The sequence below is a fragment of the Sorghum bicolor genome, chromosome 6 (genome assembly GCF_000003195.3).
Source record: "Sorghum bicolor cultivar BTx623 chromosome 6, Sorghum_bicolor_NCBIv3, whole genome shotgun sequence".
NCBI lineage: Eukaryota > Viridiplantae > Streptophyta > Magnoliopsida > Poales > Poaceae > Sorghum > Sorghum bicolor.
Window position 1 is genome coordinate 46,045,182 of NC_012875.2, and position 27,925 is coordinate 46,073,106.

Sequence of the window (27,925 nt, forward strand, 5' to 3'; positions counted from 1 at the left end):
TGGGAACCGCGGCTCTTTACAACAAAAATACAATATCATTCTTCAGTGATTATATGATTTTGAAGTACTCCAGAAGACAATAAAATGGAAAACAAAAGGCTAGATAGCTGGTAGCAAATATTGGACAAAAGCAGCTTCGTTTTCGTACAGCAAAGCTACAAGGCGACGGCAAACAAAATATGGTGCTGATTGAGTGCTCCATTAGTGCGACTTGTGTATATCTGGGAACAGCCCATGAATATGCTCCGGCATGAAATCGTGCCTCGTCAGGATTCCAACAATTAGAGGTATCTGCAGTGGAACAAATAAAGAAATTAGCTATCAGATCGAGCATATCACAAAGAAAAAGGTCACAAGGTTATATTGCCGCATGAACTTCATATCATGTCAAAAGAATGGCCAGCACTGAAATATTTTATCTCTACTAGAGCAAGATTCGGAGAATGAGAGCTCACCCCTGGGGTCTTTGGCACAACGAGCAGGTGAGGCCTTTGCAAGTGACATGGTCTCAACCACCGTGTACGGCGATGTATTTGTACAGAAATTGGGTGGAGATCGCCGTACATGTCCATTTCCTCATCAGTCTCAATCTTCAGAACTTGGTGTAGCCGCAGCTGCTGCAGAAGAGCTCTGCATTTGTATCATCAGCCTCCTGTTGGGGTGCCCAGGAGACCAGAACTGCACTGCAGCGTTGCTGGCTTTGCCGCTTGCTGCTCAGGCACGCCATGGGGAGAGCGAGCAGCGGCCACAGGACGATGACCATCTGTGCAGGAGCTCGCCGAGGCACAGCACGGCGCACAGCAGCACGACGAGCTTGAGCAGGAGCGGCAGGTACTGCGAGAGCTCCACGCTCGACGAGTGCAGCACCTGGCGGCAGAGAAACACCCGGTACGTCAGAGAAATGAGGAAACGGGAGTGGCGACCGACGCGGACGTAGTACGTACCATGGCCGCTCGCCGTCCCGACGACGGCGACGTGGCGGCGGCGGAGGAGGAGGGCGGCAGCACCAGCGGCGGCTTGTTGTTATTCCGCTTGGCCACGACGGCGGCGGCGGTGGAGCAGTTCCGGAGGCGCTGCACGTCCTTGCTCTGCAGGGGCTTCACGATGTAGTCCTCGGCGCCGGCGTTCAGGCATCTGCTTCGAGTACCGAAACGTCGTTAGTGGCACATCCATGATCGCCTGCAGAATCGGATGATGATGCTACTAGCACAATGCATGATTGGGATGGCAAGGCCCTGTTTAGTTCACCACCCAAAATTTTTTCGTCCATCCCATCTAATTTTTGGACATGTGTATGGAACATTAAATGTACATAAAAAATAAACTAATTACACAGTTTGATTGAAAAACGTGAGACGAATCTTTTAAGACTAGTTACTTCATGATTAGCCTTAAGTGCTACAGTAACTCACATGTGCTAACGATAGATTAATTGTGTTTAATAGATTTGTCTTATAGTTTCCTGATAAGCTATGTAATTTATTTTTTTATTAGTTTCTAAAAATCTCTCCTAATATTCTTCCGATACATCCCATATCAAAAAAAAATTCTCGCAGAGACGTATCTTTGTCTCGTACTGCTGCCGGGTGCAAGCCGCGAGTCCTTGGAGAGGACCCACTGCCTACTCCTTCAGTACAGTCCGTGACACAAGGCTACCCCTGTCTGCTTCTACTGTGTCAGCAGTTAAACTAAGGCCTTTTTGTTTCTAAAATTTTTTAGAATTTCTTGTTATATCGAATCTTTGACGTATGCATAAAACAGTAAATATAAATAAAAAAATAATTAATTACGCAGTTTACGTGTAATTTACGAGACGAATCTTTTAAACCTACTTAATCTATGGTTGGACAATAATTATCAAATACAAATAAAAGTGCTACAATAGCTAAACCCAAAAAAATCGCGAACTAAACAAGGCCTAATAACATTTTTTACTCGTATTTAGGGGCTGTTTGATTGGAGGTTAAGTTTAGTAGGTTAATTATAGCAATTAGTGTCTAATTATAGACTAATTAGATTTAAAAATTATCTCATAAATGATTCTCTATCTGTGTTTTTAATTTTATAAATAGTCTATATTTAATATTTTATCCATTCGTCTGAATATTCTATGTGACAGGGACTAAAGTTTATAAGAGAAGCCAAACAAGGCCTACAGAACAGTAATCAAATCTGCAGGGGAAATCAAGAACTGGTGCTGCAAAGAGGAAAACAAAGGAGCTCACCGGCTGATTCTCTGGGGCTCGTCTTCTGACGACATGACGATGACCGGGATCGGCTTCAGAGGGTTCAGTGCCTAGTTTATGAGCAATTTGCAGCGTGTGAGACCGAGACACATACGGAAATGCAGAGATGAAGCGAGCAGATGCAGAAATGCCTGCGAAGTTTAGGGGTAATCTTGCATTGCAGAAGTAGTAGTACCTTGATGGCCCTGAGGAGGTCGTAGCCGGTCATCTCAGGCATGCAGTAGTCGGTGAGCACCATGTCGATGGTCTGCTCCTGCAAAGCATGTGTCACAAGTTTAGTTTAGCGCGACATTTTAATTAGTTGGTTAAGAATAAACAAAGAACTCAACTGGTGGAGGCACAGAAATTTAAGGTAAAAAAAGGAGGCCTGAAAGAAAGGCAAAAAAAAGGGAAGGGATGGAGGAACGGGATTCCTTTGGAGTCCGTAATGCAGAGTGCTGGCCCCTACTGAACACTCTCCATCCCGTGCTGAGCTTTCACAGGACAAGGCGAGATCAGGCCATATTTAGCCACGCCGCTGCCTCTAATGCGGGCAGTATGACACTGTCATTAGCATTCTATTAGTAGCAGCAGTAGCAGTAGCACTAAACAAAGAGGCATGCGGCTTTGTGGATGCAGTGTGGCCGTAAGACGGACGGCAGGCAGCTAGAGGTTTTTCTTTTGCTTTTACCGCCATGAAAAGCGGCGACCTTTTGCTTCCAAAAGAGAAAAGAAGCTCGTCGTCACGCGCGCATGCGAAGCGGACGCGTGGGCCGTACGGTACGGCGCGGCCGGCGGCGCTGGGCCGGCGGGAAGCCGACAGGTGGTGCAGGAGCCCATGCACGCTCTCTCCCTCTCGCTGGATGGAGTAGCCGGCACGGGAAGGGATGCCGGCCGGGCATCGATGGTCTCTGAAACTGAAATGAGCATGGAGGGAGGCAGGTGGCTCGGCTGTTGTTTGTTACCTTGCCGCCGCCGTCCTTGAGGCCGAGGAACTCCATCGCCTTCTTCGCGCTGTCCACGGCGATGACTGCATCAAACATTACACGAGCTGTTCAGAATCGAGTGCAATCTAAAACATAACAGAAGTGATGATGACACGGACGAACTGAAGACCGTGACAGGAGATGAAAACTAGCTTGAGGAAGATCAGCTCTGTGTAAAATGCACGCATAGTGCTTTCAGAGCTGAGAAAACCGAGGAAGCATTCGATGATCGACCGACGCAAACGAACGAATCAAAGGGTAAGCAAGGAATCGGGAGGAGGTGGCTTATGATATGAGCTCAGAGCTAGGGGTGGCGGCTGACCGTGGAATGAGCCGGCGCAGGAGTTGCTGCTAAGGAGCAGCTGCGCCACCCGGCGGTCGACGGGGGAGTCGTCCACCAGCAGCACCCTCATCACGCCCTCCTCCACCTCCACTACTCCTGCTGCTTCCATCGATCTCCGCCGGCCGGCCTCTCGCTCGTCTCGTCGCTCCCCTTGGCTCCTCTGTTTCAGTGTCCCTCTACGTACTCTTTTTCTCCAACCGGCTCGGCGGCAGGGCAGCGTCAGGCGTCAGCAGCAAAAGCTTCTACTCGTGGCAACAATGGATGGCGAGGAAGAGGGTTGCCGGCCGCGTGCTCTTATAAAGTGTGACGCCACAGGTGGCCAGCATATGCAGGTCCAGGAGGAAGGAAGAGGGAGAGAGACAGTGTGATGAGGAAGACGAGGAGGAGGAGGCAATCCTCTGACGGCTCGCAGGACAGGGCCGGGGAGGTGGAGATATGGTGTCAGAGGCGTGTGTGATGACTGATGAAGGAGGAGAGCGGGAAGAGAGGGGAGGAGGGAGACTACTGTAGTGTCTGAAGAGCGAAAGAAGGAAGACGAGGAGGACCTCCGTGGGCCCCACTGCGCGCTAGTGAAAAGTTTTTGATACTGTAGTACTTTGATTTGTTTGTAATAAATATTATTCAATCATAGACTAACTAGAATCAAAAGATTCGTCTCGTGATTTACAGCTAAACTGTGTAATTAGTTTTTGTTTTCATATATATTTAATGTTTCATACATGTACTATAAGATTCGATGTGACGAGAAATCTTGAAAACTTTTTGGTTTTCATAAACAAGGCCGAACGTTTCTTCCAAACTCCAAGCTTCCCCTCCCCCCAGGCGCCGTCTCATCATTTTCGTGCCTATTCTCTAAAGAACGATTCCTGCACCAAACCAGGCCATATCATTGAGCCACGTCACCTGATTCTCCTTCATCCGTACGATCCTAAATAAAAGGTCCTCAAGCGTTTTAGCGTGGTTTGTGTACAGTCCGGTTCCAAAGGCTTCGTGAAGCCTCTGGTAATTCCCGGCCAGAAGGTACTCCTTTTCACCCTGTCGTCTCATCTTCTCTTTCCTTCCTTTTACTGCATCACAAACGTACCGGCGTCTGTCCGGGCTCTCCTCGCTCTGCACCTAGACGGTCGGCGGCGGGGTGCAGCTACGTGGGCGGGTGGGCAACAGCCCTAGCGCGAGCAGGGTGCGGGAACCACCTGCGCAGCTGCCGCGGCGTTCCTGGCCATCCCCGGCGGCCGTGCCACAGTTTCAACTCAGCTATGCCGCTGTAACAAAGACTATGTGCGTGGGCAGCAGGCCACGGCCTGTCTCCTGCCGAGCCACGGATGTCACCGGGTCCGCGCGGGACCTGCGCAGCTCGCCTACATACCAAGCGCTACCGCCGAGGCCGTCCCCGGCTGATTCGATGCCGGCATCCCCAACCTGCGTGTGTGCTCTCTTCTGCTGAGCGCTCTTGGACGAGGAAATAAGAATAAAAGTTTTTTTAGGGTTTCCAATGTAAAACTGCTGACTCAGTACATCAGAGCATATTGGGAATAAGGAAATATACAGGGACTTAAGTGCAAAACGTTTGTCCTATTAGGTTCTCCTATATGTTTTAATCAGCTAAAAGTTATAAAATCTATATAAAATCATACAAAATTCCTAAAATAAAAAAACAGGCGTCAAGTCCTGTTCCGACTGCTTCTCGGCCGCGGCCACACAGCTAGCATCTCTAAAGGTTTTGCATTTGAGGTTTGCATTTGAGTATTTTGCCAAAAAGCTTCAAAAGAGAAATCCAACGGTTTTGTATTTGGAGTTTGCAATTTGGGCAACTTGGCAAATGAGGGAGCAAACTTGGCAAAAATGTCAAGTTCTAGATGGCTTTGCAAACCTGATCGCGCGTGCAAAGTCACGCGCAAGGAAAGCGCGCGCGGCTGGAGACCTCCTATTTTTATCCTTTGTCAAGTCCAAATGCCAATTTCCTTGGAGATGACTTATTTTTATCTTTTGCATTTTGTTATGGGAGTTTGCAAACAACAACAAATGTCAAGTCAATTTGCCAAAGCCTTTGGAGATGCTCAGCATACATATATGCTGCTTCCTTATTTTTTTTATTTGTGGCAGGACAATACTTTGGAAACTAAACAAAGGATATTTTGGTGTACAGCCCAAGGCCAATGCGGACTGCTGCTTTTGTTTACAGTTGTGGATAGGGGTGCAAATGAGTGATGATTAGGTGCACCTCTAAACCTTTTTAGTTCACATATTTATACTACTTTTCCAAAAAAATTAAAAAGTAGTACAAATATTTGAACTAAAGAGGTTTAGGGTTTAGAGTTTAGGGTTTAGCACCCCTAGTTGTGGATACAACTTTTGTTAACTGATGCTCTATTATGCCAAAAAAAATTTGGGCAACATAGAACAACATAGATGATGTGTATTTACCTTTTGAGGAGGAAGATCATATTCACTGCTAACACATGCTATATATATAAGTTTATGTGATGAGGACAACCTGTCGCTGCTGCTTGTTGGATGGATAAGAGAGAGATGAACTAAATGCTCTCACTTTGGGATAATTTAATCAAACAAATTTTATTACTAGGAACAAGGTCCATCAACGCTTTAAAAATCCCACACACTGGCCATAAGCGGCGACGCCGCGAGCATTTCTAGTGAATACTATAGCAGTTTGTATTTGATAAATATTGTCTAATTATGGATTAACTAGATTTAAAAGATTCATCTCGCAAATTACAGACAAACTGTATAATTAATTTTTTTATCTATATTTAATGCTCTATGTATATGCCGCAAGATTCGATGTGAGAGAAATCTTGTAAAAGTTTTGCAAAAATTTTTGAAAGTAAACAACACTTACACGACAATAAAAATCGACTTCACAGTTCACACAGGTTGCCCTTAGCTGCTTTTTTATAAGAAAAAAGGGGAAAAACACACATGCATGGCTCCTAACTCAATGGGTTATACTCCGTTGATTATACTTTTTCTTAAAAAAAAAGAGATGTAGACATCCACAACACGCATGCATTCCTCCAGTTTTCTAAAAGAAGTTTTAGACAGGGCTCGAGTCAAACAAGTGGAATACAAATCATGAATACCTTTTAAGTTTTTGAGTTTGGAAATGTCAAAACCATATTAATAGATTTGTCTTGAAAATAGAAGTATACATATATCACTTTCCAATAAATATTTTTATTAAAAACACTACAAGAATCAAGGCTTTACATGACGGTTACTTTGGTCACAAATGGTCAAAAACACGTCACAGTTAACTTACCATGACAAAAAAAAACCGTCATGTATCTCGCGTCATAAATTTGTTGAAGTAAACTAGGCCGTCACAAATTGACATTTAAGTTCGTCATGGAATCCCTAGAAGTCCATTTAGCCCAGACTAGGCCCGATAGTGTATGAAAAAATTGATCGTCATAGCCATCTAACACGCAGGATGCTTTCCATCATAGATTTGATTTGCCATGTAAGTGTTATGTGTTCACCAAAATTGACCATCACAAATCATATAATGAAAATCACATATAGCCCAACAATTTGGTAACTCAATTTCCAGTACATTAACTTAACATGTTCTGATCATCACAAGGAAAAACAAAAATAGGTCCTTATCAACCTTCACATCTATTACAATAGCATTCTAGTAGCTAGTGCATAGGCTTGAACCTTTTTAAGTATAGTGAAACTCCTTCAAAAATCCATTGCATCATGGTCCTAGTCTCTGTAGTTGTCTCCCTGAAAATAACACATGTAGTTGTCTCCTTGAGAGTATGTAGGTAAATTAAATCGTAGGCAAGGAACAAGGCATCAAGTCATGTACAATAAGGACAGAGTTAACCTCACGACAGATAATCAAGTCTCAAACAATTACTGCTAACTTACATTGTCGAAGTGTTGTTTCTTAGTAGGTTTGAGGCTTGTAGCAACACATTCAGTAAGTGAATTGGCAGCAACACATTCAGTAAGTGAATTGGCAGCAGCACATATCAACATTTCGATGACTGCATATGCTATTTGCAGAAAAGACGTTTTTGTTAATTTATTCACTAGGGGGTTCCCGACAGAGCAATACTGCTGGGTAACCTAATGCTAGTTAATAAGAAATAGGAAAATGGTATAGAAACTGAAAACAGATCTGACAAAACATCTATTGAATTGATTCTGCCGAGTGCTGAATTGCATGAAGATGCTTTGAACAAACAACTCACCAATCTGTGGCTCTTGGCATCGGGGCCAGAGAGGGAGAAGTCGGAGAGGCCATCCGGCACCTGCTCCAGTTCCTTCCTCTTCCCCATCTTCTGGCCCGAAACGAGGAGGCCCCGCGAAATCCGGCCACGAACTCCGCAGATTCGGAGATTCCTACAAAACCCCTGCTCCGGTCGAGCGAGGGTTGGCTGCTCCAGAGTGATGCTGCTTCCGCTGTCCCCGCCGTGGCTCAGGAGGGCGGACGGTCGGGGGGTTTGCTCCCTTCGCGCGCCGTGGGACAGCGGTTGGGATCCTTGGGCGGGGAGGGGTTTCACGCTTTCGAGTTCGCACGCAGCACATGTGCTCTGCTTGTGTTGTGAGAGGGAGGCGGCGGCTCGTTATGCATCATGGTGGAAAGCTGAACTAGGGTTTGTCCATAGTGGGCTTATAGTGGGCTTTGGGTTGGACAGTGACAATTTCGTAAAACGTCACCTGAGTTCGTCATGTATAGCCTTATTTGTTGTAGTGAAATAAGAAGTCGAGGTTGTCCTTTGGAGATCATGTCTGCAATCCAAAACGTCTTCTTTTAGGAACCTGGAGGGAGTACTCTCTCCATAAGAGTTCAAAATTCAACAAAATTTCAATGAATTTTTGTAAATTTTTTAGGTGGCTGACTTCACACTAATGTATGCTTATGGTTAATATATAGCTCTAGGCTCATATTTTCTATTGTTTATGTTTCATAATCTTTTACTCAATGTCATAGATAATCATGCTAATATTTTGTTTAGGTCTAAAAGCTTTATAAAATCATATCTCTTGTTGAAGTCACTAAAAAATTTCAACTTTTTTTTGGTCAATTTTAGTAATTTGGGGGTGGCCAAAAAAATTGAATACCAAAATCGAAAATCATGGTCTCCACACAAGAAGTTGACCATTCAATACTACTCCCAGTTATTTATCCATTCATATCCCTTAATAAATCAATTTATGAGCTGTTCTGAATCAATTTTTTAAAATTCAGCTGAATTTTACTTAAAAAGACTAATAGTTACAACACAAAGTATAGTTAGTTACAATATGAAATATATTTTCATATTATAGTTTTCTAAAAGGACATTATAGTTTTTATTGTCATAGATATTACTACTCCTTTGTATGAGATTGGTCAAAAAATTTTAAAAAATGATTTAGAAAAACTCTAGAAATTTATTTACTTAAGTGCTCCAGCTTTGCTTGGATGTTATCCTGTACAGATGCACGTACGTCCATGCACAACTCTATGAGGCCGTGCTTCATTGATTTGTTTAGAAAGGCTTCATTTAATCCAGCCGATTTGATTTGATACGCGCGCGCGGCGACCCTGACGCTGACGGCCTAATTTATTATTATTTTTTTCATGTAGCTAGATATGGGCATATGGCCCGTGAGGGTTATAGAAAATGTAGCTCGTGGATTCGAATTCGATCTGGCTACCATTACAATGATGTGCTACGTTGGTGTTAGTTTGTCCCGGTGTATCAACTTTTGCAACCTGTCTGTTTTTATTCTTTTTTTTTGTTTTTTTGGATAACTAACGTGTGTTGATATTTATGTGTCTTACTTACATAGACATTACAATTATATGGTTAATAGATTTTAGTTGTGTGTGATAGTGTATTGCTTAGTTAGACAGTTTGCATACTGAGAGAAATATAGTGACTTGTTAACGTGGACACTACAATTGCATGGGCTAGTGGATTTTTAATTGTGTGTTTGTATGTTGAGATAAATAAGTAGTAGGGTTTAGTTTTATAGGAGTATAAGATAAGCATCGCGTGCGACGGTGTGCTATGGTGTGCTATTTCTTTTATTTTGCATGTTGTCTAGGAGTTTTCGAAAATAACCTTGACTAGTAGTTGTGGCGAATAGAGAACAGGATTGAAGGGTGGCTAATCTCTTCTTCTTCCTCCTCTCTCTTCATTTTTCTTCTTTCCTCCATCTCTTCTTCTCCCTCACTCTCCTCATATTTCCATTGATACACCAGCTCTAGGGGGGCTAGAGCCCCCCCTTTAGATCTGCCCCTACAAGCAGTTTCATGTGCATGTTGTGCCACTTCTATGTGTACAAATTCAAGGACTAAATGAATTACTCATGAGATACTAGCTAATTAACCTGTGCTTTTCAATACGAATAAGTAATTTTAGTAGCCACAATTGTTAGAAGTCTTGTGAATAAATTTGATGTGCATATCTAAGCAACATATTTGCGCACTCTCTCTCTCTCTCTCTCTCACACACACACACACACACACATTTGTTCCTCTTGTAGTTTGGTTAGTCTGTACTTTATCTTTGTCAAACATTTCTAAGTTTGACTACTTTATAAAAAATACTAGCAACATTTATATCTCCATATAAGTTTTTTTATGAGACTAGATTCATCAATTATCTAATGATATTAATCATATATCATTAACGTTAACGTTTTCTTGTACATATGTGGTCAAACTTGAGTATGTTTGACATTAGAGAGTATATGTTTTTTATCAGGATTCTTAATCTCTCTTAGAACTACGCCTCTGTGTATATTCAGCGTGTTTTTATTTATTTATTTATTTTGAAAAAACAACACTTAGCTTGAGCAATGTGTTGCATCTCGTTTATCATCCATCCATATTTTAGCTTCCAGTTTTCTACCTTTCCTCCTATTATAGACAAATAAATCCAACCGAGAACAAATTGGGGTCATTGGGACATTTTCCTCGCATGATAGAATTTCCTTAAGCTTTTACAACTGAATGTTGACCACTATTTTTTTATTATACTACATCCATAAAAAATGAGTCAAAGCATCTTAAATTGACTAGATTTATAGAAATAATATATATTACCATTTATGGCACTAAATATGTATAACATAAAAATGTATTCCATGGGGGAAAAAATCTATTGGTACATACCTCATATGATAAATATTAGTATCTTTACAAAGAAACTTGGTCAAATTTCTGGTGATTTGACTGAGCGCAAAGCTAGAATTGTACGTGATGCTACAGTAAACATGTGCTAATGATAGATTAATTAGGCTTAAAAATCTATCCTTCAGAGTACTAAGGATTTCTATAATTTTTTTATTATTACTATCCGAACACTTCTATATGACTAAATTAGATACCATATGGTTAAGTTTGAAATGGTATGCAGACCTAAATACCAAGGGGTCTAGGCATTATAAATACTAAAATAATGAATGAGAGTGTGTTGGTAAAATGGATCTGGAAAATATACCAACAGACGGATGAACTTTGGTTCAAAATTCTGAAGGCTAAGTACTTGGGGGATAATAATTTTTTTTACTCTAAGGCTACAGGATGTTCACAATTTTGGAAAGGTTTACGTAGTGTCAAACATCTTTTTAAGTGGGGTGCTATTTCAAGGTGGGTGATGGTAGATTGTAGATTTTGGAAGGATTATTGGTCATAGGGAGCCCTTTGAAAATTATATATAGTGAGCTATATAATCTGATTAGGGACCCTTTTGTCATGTAGCTGACCATTGGGATGAGGGTTCCTGAGGTCTTGATTTTAAAAGATGCCTATCAGAGCAATAGTACAATAGATGGATGAGTTTGCTAAATATGCTAAATGATTGTGCTTTGACTGACATAGAGCTGATCGAGTCTTCTAGGCTTTAGAAAAGAAGAATCTGTTCACAACTAAGGCCTTGTTTAGATGTGAAAATATTTTGGATTGCGCTACTGTTGCACTTTCGTTTGTTTGTGGCAAATATTATCCAATTATAGACTAACTATGATCAAAAGATTTGTCTCACGATTTACAAACAAACTGTGTAATTAGTTTTTGTTTTCGTCTATATTTAATGCTTCATGCATGTGCCGCAAGATTCGATGTGACGGGGAATCTTGAAAACTTTTTGGTTTTTAGGGTGAACTAAACAAGGCCTAAATCGTTGTATCTTTTTCTGACTGACAGAGGTGTCAAGAGTAGAGTTGCGGGCTTTATTTAGAAAAGCAAGGTTCCCCTAAAAATTAAGTTTTTTCTTTGGTACTTGCTTAATGATAAACTGCAAGCTATTGTTAAACTAGCTAAAAAGGGTGGAAGGAAAGTATAATATGTTGTAGGTTCTTTATGCAAAAGTTATTTCACAATGACCCTTGTTATATCCATTTCTCTATTACCAACACATGTTAAATTATTAGAACGTAGGTTCTTTATGTTGGCTAAGTGATGAAATATTTGTCTTTAAAAGGAGATTCAAAGTTTCAATTTAAATTCAATGATAAATGTAATATTATAAGTAAACATGGTCCATTATATAAGAGTTTAAACATTGTATAAAGAAAAAGATAAAAGATAAAACCATTTAATGTGTCACCTAAGGAGTAAGGAAGACATAATTTGTAGAGGTAATGGTGAACCTTTAACATTTGGTGCTAAAAGGAGCTTCGAGGAGCTATTAACATGCACAGAGATGTTAAAGTGAATGATACAACATGTCACAACTATTGGGTCAAGTAGTTTGAGCACATCCACCGTAAGCTCAAGGTAACCAACCAATAAAGAAAAATGTAGTGAACAAATCACTCATGAAAAACAAGTAATTAGGTTACAATAAACAATAATTAAACCTTAAATTTAGGTTAGGATATGAGACTCAAAACAAATAAGAAGAGTATAAACTAAGTTGCATAAAACCGAATAGCTATATTAGCCACGTAATCGCATGGGTCACCTTGTTAGTTAAACTTAGTTGACCATGAAAGTGTAAAACATACCTGAACAAGTTTTTCTTAAAACTTATTTGGAATAGTTTTTTAAAAAAAACACTAAAGGGTGAAACTTAAATTTATAAATAGGTGCCCATCTTAATGTGGGTGCTTGTACTTTTGCAACCCATTGTGGTTTAACGATGTTATTCTTTTTATAGCAGGTGACATGCTCATTGATAATGAGACATCTATGATGACTTCATTAATTTTAAAATCTATTGCATCAGTCCTTTAGAGGTATTTATAGGACGGCCTGAAATGATATTAGTTATATGTCGACGTTGACATGGTCCACAAAAATAAGTATGTGGCCATCAGGGGCACTGTTGTGGAATTAAGGTGAGGAGGGGAAAAAGGAAATATAGGAGTACTCAGGGTTCTAAATGTGCTAGCATTGACATTGACTGAACACATTTCCATACAGTCCACGCAATGTGAGTGAGCGATACAAAATTGATGGGTACTCCCTCCAGTTTCTAAAGAATGTCGTTTTGCTACCGACACGGTCTCAAAAGACAACTTTCATTGTTATTTTTTCTGTAAAATATTTATAGAATGTAGTCAATATATAGTTTTATAAAACTACATTTTGAGATTAATCTACTTACATCACTTTGATATTTTCAAACTTAACCCAAAAGAATTTATTTATAGTTAAAGCTTAAAATATTTTACTAAAAAACAACCTCAAAGCGACATTCTTCAGGAAACCGGAGGGAGTATGACCTAGTTGGTTCGCCTATATTTTTTACAAAATAAAAAGAAATGTCTTACACCTCACTTTTCAGAATCAAGCTAGTTAGTTAAACTTTTGCATTTTGCAAGGCCGATATCAATTGCCCTTAAAATCAGTAGGCTTAATTTGGGTCATAGCGCTACTCAAACTACGGGGCGTGTTTGATGATAAGCAAAAAAAAAAAAAGCACAAGATCAGGGTTTCCCAGTAAAACTCAACTGAAATCAAATAAAACAAAAGTACATAATTTTTATTTTCTAATAGAGGTTTAATAAATCCTATTTTTAGGGAGGTTGAATTAATCCTTTGTTTCAAAGTGGAACTCTACGCATCTATCTATTTTCTGTTTGTTTTATATAAAGGAGGCCTAGAAAGCAAGTCACATCATGAGTTGATGACGTGTGCAAAAAGAGAAAAAAAGAGGTGCTTTAGAGCTTTCTGTTGATATTGTTCTCCCAAAAGGTAGCCTCTGAGATGTATAGATAGCGCATGCACGCGTGTCGAGCCTGCATCAGAGCTTGATCATAATTCTAATGAAGGTGGGCAGGCACGTACAAACTACAGGACCCAAAAGGCGAGAAGAGACCGCAGGCAGCATCAAGGCCTCCGGATCGCTTTGAGATCTCGCCGGCCAGGCCATTTGATTTTGACCTGACCGAAAAAAAGATCTCCCCCCTCCAGCTGATGCATCTTTTTGACCCCGCGGTCGGTTGGCTTGGCTCGGTTCCACTGGCTGGCTGGCTGCAAATGCGAATCTAGACAGCCATTACGCCCACAGTGGCAGTGCCCTTGTTTGGCTAGAAAGTACCGTTGGCTAATTTATTATAATAAAAAAATATTACTGAATAGCTAACAGATTTGATTAATAAGATCAAACGAACAAGGCAGCACATCACACCAATATCTCTCTCATGGCGGCTGTATGCTACACAAAGAAAACGAACATGGGAGGCAGGCAGGCAGCGAGGCAATGCATGGCCTAGTACCCCGGCTCGGCTGGCTCAATTAGGTCTTGTTTAGTTGATGAAAATTTTTAGATTCGACTACTATAGCATTTTCGTTTGTATTTAATAATTATTGTTTAACTATAGATTAATTAGGCTTAAAAAATTCGTCTCGCAAATTACATATAAACTATGTAATTAGTTATTTTTATCTATATTTAATATTCCATGCATGTGTCCAAAAATTCGATTTAAACGGAAAAATTTTGAGATTTTGGATGAACTAAGGCCTTGTTCTGTTGCCAAAAAAATTTGGGTTTAAGCACTGTAGCGTTTTTGTTTGTATTTGATAATTGTTGTCCAATTATAGACTAATTAAACTCAAAAGATTCATCTCGTAAATTATAGATAAACTATACAATTAATTATATTTTATATTTCTGAATTTAACAAGGCCTAACAACGCCTGAGGAGTACGAAGCGGTCGTCAAAGCTATGGACTCGATCGTGCATGTGCATGCATGGGTGGCCCTGCCGTGCACGCCGCTTTGCACTGCAGCCAAATTAAAGATCTGGGCTGGCTCCAAGTACATAAGAATACGGGTGGTACGAATGCCTTGTTTAATTATATTTTTTTTTAAAAAATAGATACTGTAGTATTTTTATTTGTATTTAATAAATATTATTCAATTATAGACTAATCAGACTTAAAAAATTTATCTCGCAAATTATAAATAAACTGTGCGATTAATTATTTTTTTATTTATATTTAATGCATCATATATATGTACTGTAAGATTTGATGTGAGTAGCAATCTTGAAAAATTTTGCAAAATTTTTGAAAATAAAACAAGGCCATTTCTGCAGACAAAAAGGCGAGTATGGTTCTCTCGTGTAGCACCAGTAGTCCAGCACCAGGGCGGGGCAGGGTTTCTATCGTGAAATCCCGAGAAAAGGATCGCGCCTAGTAGTGAAATCCCAGCGCAAGGATTCTTTGATCAGTTGTGATAGAGAAAGGAGTGGCTGGGAAGAGAGACAAAGCATAGCGCTAGTGCCCAGTACTGTACATAGCAGCAGCAGTGACGAAGGAACGCATGGGTCACGCCTCTCTGACCGACGGGCCTTATTTGGATCCAAAACTCTGTAGCATTTTTGTTTATTATTTGACAAACATTGTCCAATCTTAGAGTAACTAAGCTTAAAAGATTTGTCTCTCAATTAGGTTTTTTGTTTTTATTTATATTTAATGCTCAATGCAGGCGCTGCAAGATTCGATGTGACGGAGAATTTTGAAAAGTTTTTGGTTTTTAGGGTAAAGCCTTGACCATGTTTAGTTAATGAAGGAAAAAATTTCGCGACACTGTAGTACTTTTGTTTGTTTGTGGTAATTATTGTTCAACCATAGACTAACTAGTCTCAAAAGATTCGTCTCGTAAATTCCGACCGAACTGTGTAATTAGTTTTTATTTTCGTTTATATTTAATATTTCATGCATGCGTCTAAAGATTCGATGTGACGAGAAATCTTGAAAAATTTTAGGTTTTGAAATAGAAGTAAACAAAGACCTTGTAAACAGGTAGCTATATTTTAAGTATAATTAATTAAATACTAATTACTATAATTACATGTACCGTGTAAATAACTAATTAAACGATTTACATGTACCGTGTGAGATGAATCTTTTAAGTATAATCAATTTATAATTAAATACTAATTACTATAATTACGAATGTGCTATCAAAACTTTTTCCTTTTCGCCGAGCAAGGCCATCGGGCGCGGCTAGGTGTCAGTGGCAGGGTGTTGTCTGGGGTGGGGCTCACCGCGGATCTCGGCAAGATCCTCGATTGAGCGGAGTGGAGTGGGGATGGATGGTCGTGGTCCGACTGTCCGAACAGACACGTCGTCGTCACGGGCCGGTCTCGTGGATTCATCGTCTCGCTGAGCGCTTGACCACCACTTCTTTTTCTCTCACGTCACGGGCTCACGGCTCAGTACCAGACTACTACCAGGTTGACCTCTTACGGTCGGTCCTCGTTGTTTGTTGGCTGTAGCTACTGTGTCTGTTTACCGGTGTAAAAAGTCATAATAAAATTTACTGTTAACTAATTTACTGTTAGAGAAAAACATTGCTAGCTGATAGGAAAAATATAGCTGATAAGATAAATGAACGAAGCCATCGCATACGGACTACCCTAATCCTAGAGATATTTATTATTTATCCTAGCTGGCCTTCTAGAAATGAGGAAGGATACGATGACAAGTAACGGAGCCCAGTCTAGTACAGATCGTATACAATGTTAGGAGGAGTGGATAATTTCGTGTTCGTCTCCAAGTTTGATTTGAGGCTCCAAAAAATTTTGCAAATTTTTTCAGATTCTCCATCACATCAAATCTTTAGATGCATGCATGAAGTATTAAATATAGACGACAAGAGATACGCGTACAGCGGCGGCCGCGATCGTCCGGTACGCCGGATCCCCGAGGAGGATCCGGGGATCTGCCACAACCACACCCTGCCCGCGCCCGCCGGATGCCTTGTCCGGTGTACAGTAGTCTAGCGTGGCCATCTTCTGCTGGTACTGGTGGCCCGGCTGGAACCATGCACGGGAGGAGGATTACGGGCAGCAGCCGGCCCATGCGGCAGGAGCAGGAGCGACCTCCTTCAGCTCGATGGGTTGCTATTGCTGATACTCTCTCTGAAGAAGAAGAAAACAAAACAAAAAAGGTGATCTTAGCAGTGATGCGCGGAGGAAGCCAAAGAAACGCTTGCGATTTCTGAGATTTTGTCAGGATCTGGCAAACCTAAGAGATAACTGGAATCTGAATTGAGATTGGGAACACGGCAATAATAGTAATAGGATTGGGGCGAGACGAACGGTTGAGGTGGTTACAGAATTCCAGTTCGATAACCCAGACAACGCACAGCTCTCAGCTTATAAGCAACGCTGGTCTGGCAACAAATGGGTCGACGGCCCAATATCACTACTACACACACTTACAGCCCAAAACAAGAAGAGGCCCAACGGCGTGATTTTCCATTCATTTGCTGTGATGGATCTTTTGCTGGATACGGTGGTTCAGAGCGTCAATGCAAGAAGCCTACTGTGTGTGTACGTGTTGGCGGTGCTGCAGTACGGTGTTAATGAAGCTTATTGCTGCACTGCATCTAGTAGCACTTAGTGACGGATCCAGAATTTCAAAAATGTTTTCTTTTTCAAAAAAGAAAAAACTTAATTGAAGATAGATATGGAAATTTCCTAGTAGCATAAATAAAAAGTACGTTGTTTAAACTAGTGATGTTGCACTTTTTAGTTTCTTTGAGAGATGTGAAATGACTGTAACTCAGTTGATTAGGTTACTTATACGGTATAACCTGACCAGCTGGGTAAGGTCTGTTTCGAATGCGGGGAAACATTTTGTACTCCTATGTTCTACCTGTGATGGCCTAGTTCTGTTTGCTCACATGGGCTGTTACTCTGAAAGTGAACCAGCCATCCCCCAGATCAATGGTGCAGGAACGGAGCCACAGACGAACCAAAGCTCAAGAGTCTCTGCAAAACACAGAATCTAATTTGACAATTAAAACTACTACAGTGATGAAAGAGTTTGTTATTATAGTTGATCTTGCAATTGCCATTGCAGTAATTCCGTGGAAAGGGAGAAGGAAAAAAAAGGCATGAGAAACACAAAAGAGAAGGGCATGGTCCATTGACAATGATGGTTTCCTTCAACAAAAAAAACCCGGCCTTTTTGGCAGGTGAAACACTACATGCTGGAATATACAGGGGCAGCATCATGGTGTCTCCCCATGTCGCCCCCCTTTCGATTTTCGGTTCATGTCTGCTTTGCTTGGGCTACTGCCATGCGGGCCAGACGATGTTATGGTGATTGGATTGGTAGATGCCATTCCCACCGGCGTCGCTGTAGAAGGATCCTGGCGAATTTTCCAGGGATCCTGAGGAGATCATGGGCATGTGATAGCTACAAATACGATGTCTCTCGTCATCACGTGGACAGCCGATCTCCTTGCCCCGGAACTCCGGAAGCAACGGCATGTTATAGCCCTCTGATAAGCTATGACAGTACTGTTGGCTAGAAGATTCAGCTGATAAGACCAATATTGGCTGATAAGGTTCTTTTTCCGCAGCAAACATGACAGATAACCAGACAAGGTTTGGGAATTAGACATCTCTCTTCTGCACGAAAGCATAATATCTTTGGTTGCAAACCAACATGGTCTTTTTTTTGCAGGTTGCAAATCAACATATTGATATGCTCTACAAGAAAACAAAATGGAACGTAGAATAAGTTCCTTCTGGAGTACTGCCAGATTATTGCATGGGGACAGGCTCTTTACAACAAATACAATATTATTCAGTGATTATATGATTTCGGAGTACTCCAGAAGAGAATAAAATGGAAAACAAAAGGCAGATGGCTGATAGCAAATATATTGGACAAAAGCAGCTTCGTTTTCGTACAGCTAGCTACAAGGCGACGACGGCAAAGAAAATATGGTACTGAATGAGTGCTCCATTAGTGCGACTTGTGTATATTTGGGAACAGCCCATGAATATGCTCCGGCATGAAATCGTGCCTCGTCAGGATTCCAACAATTGGAGGTCTCTGCAGTAGAACAATAAAGAAATTAGCTGTCAGATCGAGTTTGTCACAAAGAAAAAGGTTAAGGTTATATTGCAGCATGAACTTCATATCATGTCAAAAGAATGGCCTGCACTGCAATATTTGATCTCTAGAGCCAGGATTCGGAGAATGAGAGCTCACCCCTGGGGTCTTTGGCACAACGAGCAGGTGCCTTAGTCCCAGTGCCCGGAAAAGGACGGCGGCCTTTGCAAGTGACATGGTCTCAACCACCGTGTACGGCGATGTGTTTGTGATTGGATGGAGATCGACGTACATGTCCATTTCCTCATCAGTGAAGTCCAGGTCCTCAATCTTCAGGCCTTTTCCTGAGCCGGGCTTGGCAAAATCGAAGGCACCAAATCTTTGCAGCACGAAGCTACCGCTGGTTTTCATCTTCTCTTTCATGAAGCCCTTGCCTTTCAACAAGACCAGCAGATGGGATCTAAGCACAAGCCCAACAAGTTCTGGAGCCTCTGACAGAGGTGGCTCATCGACCACTGGAAATCCGTTGTGGCCTGTGATCCTCAACGCCTGAACGATATTCCCCACTCTCTCGACGCCTGAAAAGGAGATCAGTGGCCCAGACACAACATCGCCAGCAACCAAGTGCCTCATGTGTGGTTCGGCATGAGCTTCCAGGAATGGCAAACCTTTCATCACTACAATCTGATCATAAACCCCTTTGTTAAAGCTGTCGGCTATAGTCTTCGATATCAGAAGAACGAGCATGACTAACGGGAGCATAAGGAGGTCATTGGTGAGCTCCAGAAGTATCACACAGACTGATACAGTCATCCTCATTGTGCCACCGAGGAAAGATGCCGCACCAAGAAGTGCAAATAGTCCAGGATCAAGGTCTGATATCGGGCCAAGAAGGGTCCCCACTATGCGCCCGTATGTAGCCCCAGCAAGTATAACAGGGATAAAGAGACCAGATGGAACAGCAATACCGTATGTCACAAGGCCAAGGCAGTAAATAGCAGTGAAGAATACGAAAAGAGTGGACATGTGGAACTCATTCTCGGTGCCACTGCTGAATAGATTGCGGATGGCATCATCATTTGTGTTGAAGAATAATGATGCAAGACCATTGTAATAGCCCGGTGGGCACTGAAAATTCTTAAAATTTCCAGAGCGGCCTATGGTCGGGCATTCCTCCACCGCATCAGCAGGGCATGGAGTGCATGGAGCAAGCCAAGGTAGCCCATAAGAGCATGCTGATGTGATGATCGATATTGTAATGGTAAGAAGAATTTTGTATGGAGCACCTTTCCTGCAGGCAGACAGCCAAAGACAACAATGTATATGAGATTGCACCTTGAAGGAAAATTTTACAGAGTAAATAAATACACATGATGGATCCATACTCGTTGATAAAACTATAGGCTCGGAGAATCCTATCCAAGAGAAAGTTGAACAGGCCCCCGAATACCCCACCAATTATTCCAAGGACAATAATTGCAATGATATCCTGGGTACTGTAACTCGGGACGGTTGAGCTAAGATCAAACATAATCAACCCTCCTTGACCAAAGAGACCACATTTTCCACTACGACAGAGCTCGATCAGGCCCCTCAACACAACAGCAACAACAGCAGTTGTAAAGAATGTTCTCCACAGAAGAGCACTTCGCCACCTGAAACATGAAGTAGAGATGCATTCAGTCAAATGTGATGCAGCAAAAAAAAAAAATGTCAGCATCACCCATCTGATGCAGTTACAAATAGATGAATTCTCCTATCAGCAAACTGAAGCAATCAAACTATGGTTCTTATTCAAAAGATATATCACTCGAATTGATATTTTGGAAGTCAGATAACAATGGGATACGGCTACTACAACTGTGATGAAGGTCTGCATTTTCAGGTTGGTAACAATGTTATTACAAATCCAAAGGCACCACATATGGCAAGATGGCAGCACCTGTTAAATATGAATTAACATTCGTGACAAGGGAAATAGTTCCTACCATGATGCTGCTTCTTCAAGAGCAAAGAGCACACCACCAACAGGCGCACGGAATGCTGCTGCAACCCCAGCAGCAGAGCCACAAGTAATCAAATCCCGCCTATCTCTATCATTCTTAAAGTATCTGAGCCAGTTACATGTCAGATGGTACTTGCGTGACCCCCCTTGACCAAGTAAGTTGGCAATGCATGCTCCTGTATGTACCATGGGACCTTCCTTTCCAAGTACAAATCCAGCTGAAACTCCAAGTATTGAACCAAATATCTACAGAACAAGAGAAGAAAGTTTTCAGAAAAAGATTGCTAAACTCTGAACCAGAAATAAATTAAAAAAAAAAGGAGTCCTGATAGCATTATGTGTCATCCACAAAACAAGCTGCTTATAGATCATGATTCTGAATAAGTTACCGGACATAAACACATAATCTGTTCTAATTGAAAATTTTTGCCTAAGCATGTAAGCATCATAAATGGATAAACTAGGAAAGTAACAGTCTAACAGATTCTCTTCAGCAACACATATCCGAAGAAACACTAATAATGAGCAAGGCAGTACGACTGTCCCCTAAACAATAATTTGGTTGTCAATGCATTTTCAGGATTGTTCAGTAAAAAAAATGCATTTTCAGGATTTCCTAGTAAGCAGGAAAAATGTTTTAGGCGTTTCTACAGCAATTATCAATGACACGTCAGTACATGGCATGCAAATGCTGGAAAAGAAGGGCCTTTTTGTTTGAGTTTTTCCCCCCTTTTGTATTAAATTTTGAGCTTCTAAGTACACCAAAAGCCAGAAAGCTTTCCTCAGAAGCTAGATTTCTAGAATTTCAAAAGCCAGCTTAACACCTGGGCTGTTTGTTTAGCTTCTAGCTTCTTGCTTCTTGCTTCTTTTCTCTTTTTTTTTGAGATTTTTTTTTCGCGAGCGTGTCAACTTGACACGTGTTTCATTAAGCAGGAGCGTGTCCAAGGTTACACAGCACAACGCTGACACTCACCCTATGAACACACGTACGCAAACCCTACCTCTATGAGCACTTCTTGCTTTTGGCTAGCCAGATAAAAGCTGAAACAAACAGGGCCTAGTAATCCAATCAGGTAAGGTAGCAATAGAAGTTAATACATAAACACAAGCTCAAAGAGTAATAAGAAATCAAACAGGGTTTCCCTGTAAAAAAGAAACACCAAGTACTGTATTCTGAATTATACTTTACCTTCACAAACAGTGTACTTGGAGCTAATATAGCATAAGCATCAACTCCGTTAAGGTATGCTTTAACTTCAGGGATACCAGACCCAGCAGCAGCAGGTGCTATGTAAGCGCAGATCGCTGCAGCAGTAGCTGCCAAGACTAGATTGCAACCTCCATATGCCAGAAATGCTGTGAAGTACCTGCACTGGAAGCAACAAACCATTGACACTTCACATTATTCAATTGATATTAGTCAGTAAAATCTTATGCAAGTTAGTCGCGGTGTTTTATTACTTAATCAGTGACAAGTTATATTGAACTTGAACAGCTGGAGACTAAAACTAAATGGTCTGGTAAAATAGCAAAAACATCTGAGTGAAGCTTTACCTATGCTTGAGCATTAGATCACTTGTAAGCAACAGTTTGAACCCAGCAATGTTTTCAACTGCAAGGTTATTGAAGAAGCCAACAAGTCCAGTACACAAGCCAATAAGAAGAACCAAGGACCATTTGAGAACAATATACTGGAATATCTGCTTCTTCTTTCTTGATCGCCAATCTTGCTTGAAAAGTTCATTTTCCACAATTCTGAAACATGCAATAAAAATTTTGATGGTAGGTCGGGAAGTAGCATAGCAAGCCTGATAAACTGTGCATATTTTCTATTTCTAAGGAGTATACAGTCAGCAATTTACATCTGCCAGATATTATTATCATTCAGTTTACACTGAAGAATTTTGCAGTCAGCTTCTTCTCAGTTTGTTGGTTGGTATCCTACTTTTGGCATGCTACAGCCCCATTTAAGAAATTTAACTGCATCAGTATTTATTCATACTACAAGATAGAAGCACAGTGCTTCGTGTGTGTTGTTCCATTTGTCGAAACTCAAACGGCATCAGATCAGTGCATGGTTCAGATCCCAAATAATTAAGGTTTATTTCTTATTCTAGATTTGATACTTTATAAAAAGTGTTCGATTAAACTATGTACATAATGTCAACAACGGAAGATCCTGGCATCCGACCATTAAAAAATTCCATGGAATCTACTAATTAGCCTCATTCAACCACAATTAAGTACACGAACGATCAGAACATGACATTGTCGATGCAGTATTGCTGTATAGTGTATGAACAATTAACCACAAAATTCAATGGCAAAAAGGCACACGAATGTTAACGCCTTATTGAACAATAATCAATCAGGATAACTTTTTCGTCTTCCAAACGCATCACAAGATCCTAGCTTTCTGGTAAGGCATGCCAAACAATAACAAATAAACTAATAAGTAATAACATGATCTTGCTCTTGCCGTCCTTTTGGGGGGAAAAACCCAACGATCTTCCGTCGCAATCACCACGAGAAAACAGTAGAGATCAAACATTTTCGCCGAATCAGAACAGAAAGCTTTTGGGAAGTTGACAGTATCAAGCAACGGAGCCACGGAGGGGGAGAAACAGAGGAGGCGGTTTATGTGGAGAGCGTACTCGTAGTCGAGGCTCTCGATGGGGCAGACGTTGGCGCCGACGATGGCAATCTGGGAGGTGGTGTTCATGGTTCGCTTCCGCAGCAGCGGCTGCCGGGGCCCGTCGTCGTCGTACCGGTCGTCGTACCGCAGCAGGGCCTCGGACGACCGGTCCTGCCCCGCCCCCGCGCCGCGCCACGGGCCGTCCGTGCTCTCGATGTCGTAGTTGAAGCTGCCGTGCCTCTCCGGCTGCGCGTCCGGCGGCGAGTGGTGGGCGGCGTCCATTACCGCCCGTCCGCTTGGGTGGTGGCGTCGCTCACGCTGCCGCGGCGCGCTCCTCCTCCTGCGCTTCTGCCTGCACTTTTTGAGACAAAAATGGAGAGGAAGTAGAGCACTAAGCTGGACAGAAAAAGGGAAATTAATTCTTATCAGTAGCGTGAGCACAGATTACCCTTGATGTATAGTAGTGAATTATTACTTAAAATTCAGGAGAGAAAAAGGCCCATGCTTAATTCATGCTGAGCTGGATCTATCAAATTGAATGGTAATACAGAGTAATTTTCTTCTGAATGTACCCTTTTCTGAACTGTACATTCACAATCATGTTGGTATGTTTTTCAAGCACTAGTAAGCTTAACTCATCATGCAACTGTCAAGTGTCGACTGACCTAGTAGGAATTTAAGAAACCAGCTGGGATCGGCGTGAAAATCTTGTGGCGTACTGCCAGTCCTTCGTACACGCCAGAAGAACGGGGAAACTTGGGAGTCGTCGGTCTGCGGGGGTCGATTCAGCGACGCGACAATCAGAGCGCACTATGCGAGCGGGGTCGGCTCCGGGTTCAGCGTGCCGCCACCTGTCACGGCAGACGAGGCCGACTGGCGTGGAAATTTATTTGCTTCCTGTGGTCGCAAAGCGGCGGGAGGGACACTTTTCAGTCTCTGGGCTAGGAGAGGGAGGCCGTGAGCTTTCGCGTGACCCACATGGCGATACTCCCTCCCCCGGTTTACCAGCTTTGTTTCGTTGTCACTTTCATCTCGTTCGATTTCGATCACATTTTTCATCCATCGTCAGGTTCTCTCTATAAGTCTACTAGAGGGTGAGAAAGAGAAACAGAACGGCAGAGTGCTAGTTAGTGGTGCGTCTATAAGGATGGAGATGATGCTCCTAATAAATATTCGTGGTTTTTTTCTAGTATTATTTAATAAACTAAATGAAAAAAATAAAAAATTATATTTAGTTCATTAAGTGAGACTACGAGAAAAAAACGGGATATCTATTAGCATCATCCTCGTCCTTATGCATCTATACAGGTTGTGGTTGGATCGGATCGGATGGCCATTGGATATTGGGATCTTTACTTTAGAGCTTTCATTTTTCATGTGGGGCCTTGTTTACTTCCACCCAAAATCCAAAAATTTTTCAAGATTTTTCGTCACATCGAATCTTTAGACGTATGCATAGAGTACTAAATATAAACGAAATTTAAAACTAATTACACAGTTTGGTTAAAATTTACGAGACGAATCTTTTGAGCCTAGTTAGTCCATAATTGGACAATAATTACTACAAACAAACGAAAATACCTGTCCCGAAAAAATTTCGGCAAGGAACTAAACAAGGTCTGGGTTGTGTGGCCACTGGCCCATCCTCAAACGAGGGCAAGAGGGGGTGCTCCTGCGCCTGGAGATGCCGCAACTCTGCAGGTCCCTGATGTGCATTGCATACCATCCGAGCCGGCCGAACGATTGACCGATCAAAAGCTGCGTCCACGCTGCCTCGTCGTGATGGACGATGTTCAGTGTGGATGGATGCCTTTCCATTCCAAATGGATGACGTGTATATAATGCACACGTCTTTATCCAGCCCTAAAATTATTCTACGGTTCGTTTCCTCAAAAAAATTATTCTACGGTTCACTATAACGTCGGCACAGACCGCACAGGAAGGAACTTAGGCCTTGTTTACTCCCACTTAAAAACCCAAAATTTTTCAAAATTCTATATCACATCGAATCTTTAGACACATGCATGAAGTATTAAATGTAAACAAAAATAAAACTAATTGTACAGTTTAGTCAAAATTTACGAGACGAATCTTTTGAGTCTAGTTAGTCCATGATTGAACAATAATTATCACAAACAAAACGAAAGTGCTACAGTGTCACGAATTTTTTCACTACATCAAAGGTATTGTTTAGTTCCCAAAAATTTTCAAGATTTTCCATCACATTAAATCTTACGACACATGCATGGTGCATTAAATATACATAAAAACAAAAAATAATTACACAGTTTATCTGTAAATCGCGAGACGAATCTTTTAAGTCTAGTTACTTCATAATTGGACAATATTTATCAAATAAAAACGAAAATGCTACAGTGTCAAAATGCAAAAATTTTGCGAACTGAACCAGGGCCTTGTTTAGTTCACCCTGAAAACCAAAAAGTTTTCAAGATTCCCCGTCACATCGAATCTTGTGTCACATGCATGAAATATTAAATATAGACGAAAACAAAAACTAATTACACAGTTTAGCTGGAAATCACGAGACAAATCTTTTGATCCTAGTTAGTACATGATTGGATAATATTTGTCACAAACAAACGAAAGTGCTACAGTTCCGAAAAGTTTTCACTTTTCGGAACTAAACAAGGCCCAGGCCTAAATACGGCCTTATCCATACGCAAGAACAGATCAGTTCCGTTCTGAATCCTGACACTAACCATTGCAGCTTCCCGGCGCTGCAATGTCATCTCATCCAAGTAAAAAAAAAAAAAAAAGAGTTGAAACGCAACTCCGCAACCAACCGATGATCCTGACCACGTGTAAAGGCAAAGGGATTCCGGCACCCGCGGGAAATCCGAGTCCACATGGTGCGGCCACAGCCTCGCACGCCAATTTGGCACTTTGCCAGTGCCATTTCGCTCACGGCTCATCGGTGGTTATATTAATACTTGTGGTAGCCTGATCTCACTTAGCTTTCCGGCCAGGACTCTCCGAAAGGGATAACCAAACTATACTACTATAATCGGCAATCAATCGGCTGCCTAATCTTCTCCTCCTTCCCACAAGTGGACTAGAGGACAAGAGAGCAGAGCTGCCGCGGGAAAAGGAGCACCTCCGATCCTACTGCATGTGCTCCATGACGACGGCAGCTTCGCTTCTTATTACCATCTCCATCGATCTCTCTACGAGCTTCGGGGGGTCCAAGTCAGATCAGACTATCACAGCTGCAGCAATGGGCCTCTAATGAGGCCTCTCTGCTCCTCGCATTTCGCTGTCAGATCACACGATCGCCATGAGGCGACGGGAAATTAGGCGCAACCAACCACCAGCTGCTGTTGTTATCGCAATTAACGTTCCATGGCTAACTTCCTTGATGACGATGGTGCTCTGCAGTGCCAACTGGGCGGGCCATCAGTCAGTGCATGACGCCTGCCACTACGCTACGCTGTAGGCACGTCGGATCGATCCAACTTGCCGGCCTGGGCGCGGGGGGGGGGGGGGGGGGGGGGGGGGGGGGGGGAAGGAATTCACTGGCTGGTTCTCCAACCGTGTCATCCACTAGTTGAATGTCCACGGATCATTACGTCGCCCTTTGGCAAAAGACCAACAACTGTATCTACACGCATCATCGTCTAAACTTTAGCGATCCTGCTGCTACACAAGCAGAGCAGAGGCAACAGAGAGAGCACGGTCCTCCGCGCGCAGACAAAAATGCAAGCCGGCGCGAGTGAGTGCAGAGGTTCCGACTTCTGATGAGGCCGCAAATTAAAGGGACGAGTGCGAGTCGAGCGCGTACCTGCTAGCAATCCCGGCTGGACGGACGAACTGCTCCGGCCGCCAGGTCCTCTCCGCGACCGAGATCCTCTTCCTGATCCGTCGGGGAACTCCACGCGCTCGCTCCGCCGGCAGTTGGCCGCTTTCTCCTCCGTCGAGCTCGGCCCGCTCGCCGCCGAGAGCCCCGCACGGCAGACACCAGGTGAGGGGTGGGCGTGCGTCGCCTGGACAACTGGAGAAGCTTCCAAATCCAATCCAAATACAAAGAGAAGAGAAGAGGATGATGGGGGCGGTGCGAGAGATGGTGGGACGGAGAGCGCACGCCGCGCTCGCTTCGCTCGCTTTAAATGAGGTGGATTCGATGCGGCGCAGGGGCGGGCAGGGCGCACGCCACCCGTGCAGTCCGATCGAGATCGTCCCGCGCTCGTCGTCTCGTGTGGGCTCTCGCTCGGCCTTCGCGGTTGGTCGCACTCGCACCCGCTCGAGTCGAACGGTCGAACCTCGCGTCAGGCAACCTGATGCTGGGGAGCCCAGTCCGGACGCGGACACGTGGGACGCCCGGCTCACCTTGCCAAGCGCCGGGCGGCGCCACGACAGCAACAGCGCACCTGATTTCTGCTCTCCTTTTTTTTTCCTCCGATTGCTTCTTCCCAGTTCTTTTTTTTTTATTATGAATT

The 27,925-nt window shown here is 42.5% G+C and overlaps 2 protein-coding genes across 7 annotated transcripts; both read right to left on the bottom strand.

Annotated features, from left to right (window-relative positions):
* LOC8080343 (chloride channel protein CLC-c) lies at positions 25 to 27,913 on the bottom strand. Of its 6 annotated transcripts, none has more exons than XM_021462820.1 (9): positions 27,271 to 27,913; positions 23,491 to 23,823; positions 22,391 to 22,591; positions 22,026 to 22,203; positions 20,820 to 21,082; positions 20,217 to 20,486; positions 19,054 to 20,122; positions 456 to 489; positions 25 to 291 (listed from the first exon to the last, which is right to left on the bottom strand). In XM_021462820.1, exons 2-9 carry the CDS (start codon positions 23,751 to 23,753, stop codon positions 50 to 52), a joined length of 2,520 nt encoding a protein of 839 aa, XP_021318495.1. In that variant the 5' UTR covers positions 23,754 to 23,823; positions 27,271 to 27,913; the 3' UTR covers positions 25 to 49. The 6 variants fall into 6 exon arrangements, with proteins under 6 accessions (XP_021318495.1, XP_021318496.1, XP_021318498.1 ...); XM_021462821.1 differs by having other exon boundaries at positions 23,491 to 23,828; positions 27,271 to 27,409; XM_021462823.1 differs by lacking the exon at positions 27,271 to 27,913 and adding an exon at positions 24,137 to 24,942.
* Positions 496 to 4,044, bottom strand: LOC8075849 (two-component response regulator ORR1). Its single transcript, XM_002447849.2, has 6 exons — positions 3,534 to 4,044; positions 3,191 to 3,255; positions 2,422 to 2,499; positions 2,226 to 2,296; positions 945 to 1,134; positions 496 to 867 (listed from the first exon to the last, which is right to left on the bottom strand). The coding sequence occupies exons 1-6, from the start codon at positions 3,661 to 3,663 to the stop codon at positions 715 to 717; spliced, it is 687 nt and encodes a 228-aa protein (XP_002447894.2). The 5' UTR covers positions 3,664 to 4,044; the 3' UTR covers positions 496 to 714.

Bases quoted from the DNA above. Each gene is read 5' to 3' on its own strand.
- LOC8075849 (XM_002447849.2), bottom strand. From the start codon at position 3,663: ATGGAAGCAGCAGGAGTAGTGGAGGTGGAGGAGGGCGTGATGAGGGTG. The intron at 2,297-2,421 runs GTACTACTACTT...CTCATAAACTAG, and splicing joins ACCTCCTCAGGGCCATCAAG to GCACTGAACCCTCTGAAGCC. The intron at 1,135-2,225 runs GTGAGCTCCTTT...TACTCGAAGCAG, and splicing joins GAGCCCCAGAGAATCAGCCG to ATGCCTGAACGCCGGCGCCG.
- LOC8080343 (XM_021462820.1), bottom strand. From the start codon at position 23,753: ATGGACGCCGCCCACCACTCGCCGCCGGACGCGCAGCCGGAGAGGCAC. The intron at 21,083-22,025 runs GTAAAGTATAAT...CTTGTTCTGTAG, and splicing joins CAAGTACACTGTTTGTGAAG to ATATTTGGTTCAATACTTGG. The intron at 292-455 runs GTGAGCTCTCAT...GTTCCACTGCAG, and splicing joins TTGTGCCAAAGACCCCAGGG to ATACCTCTAATTGTTGGAAT.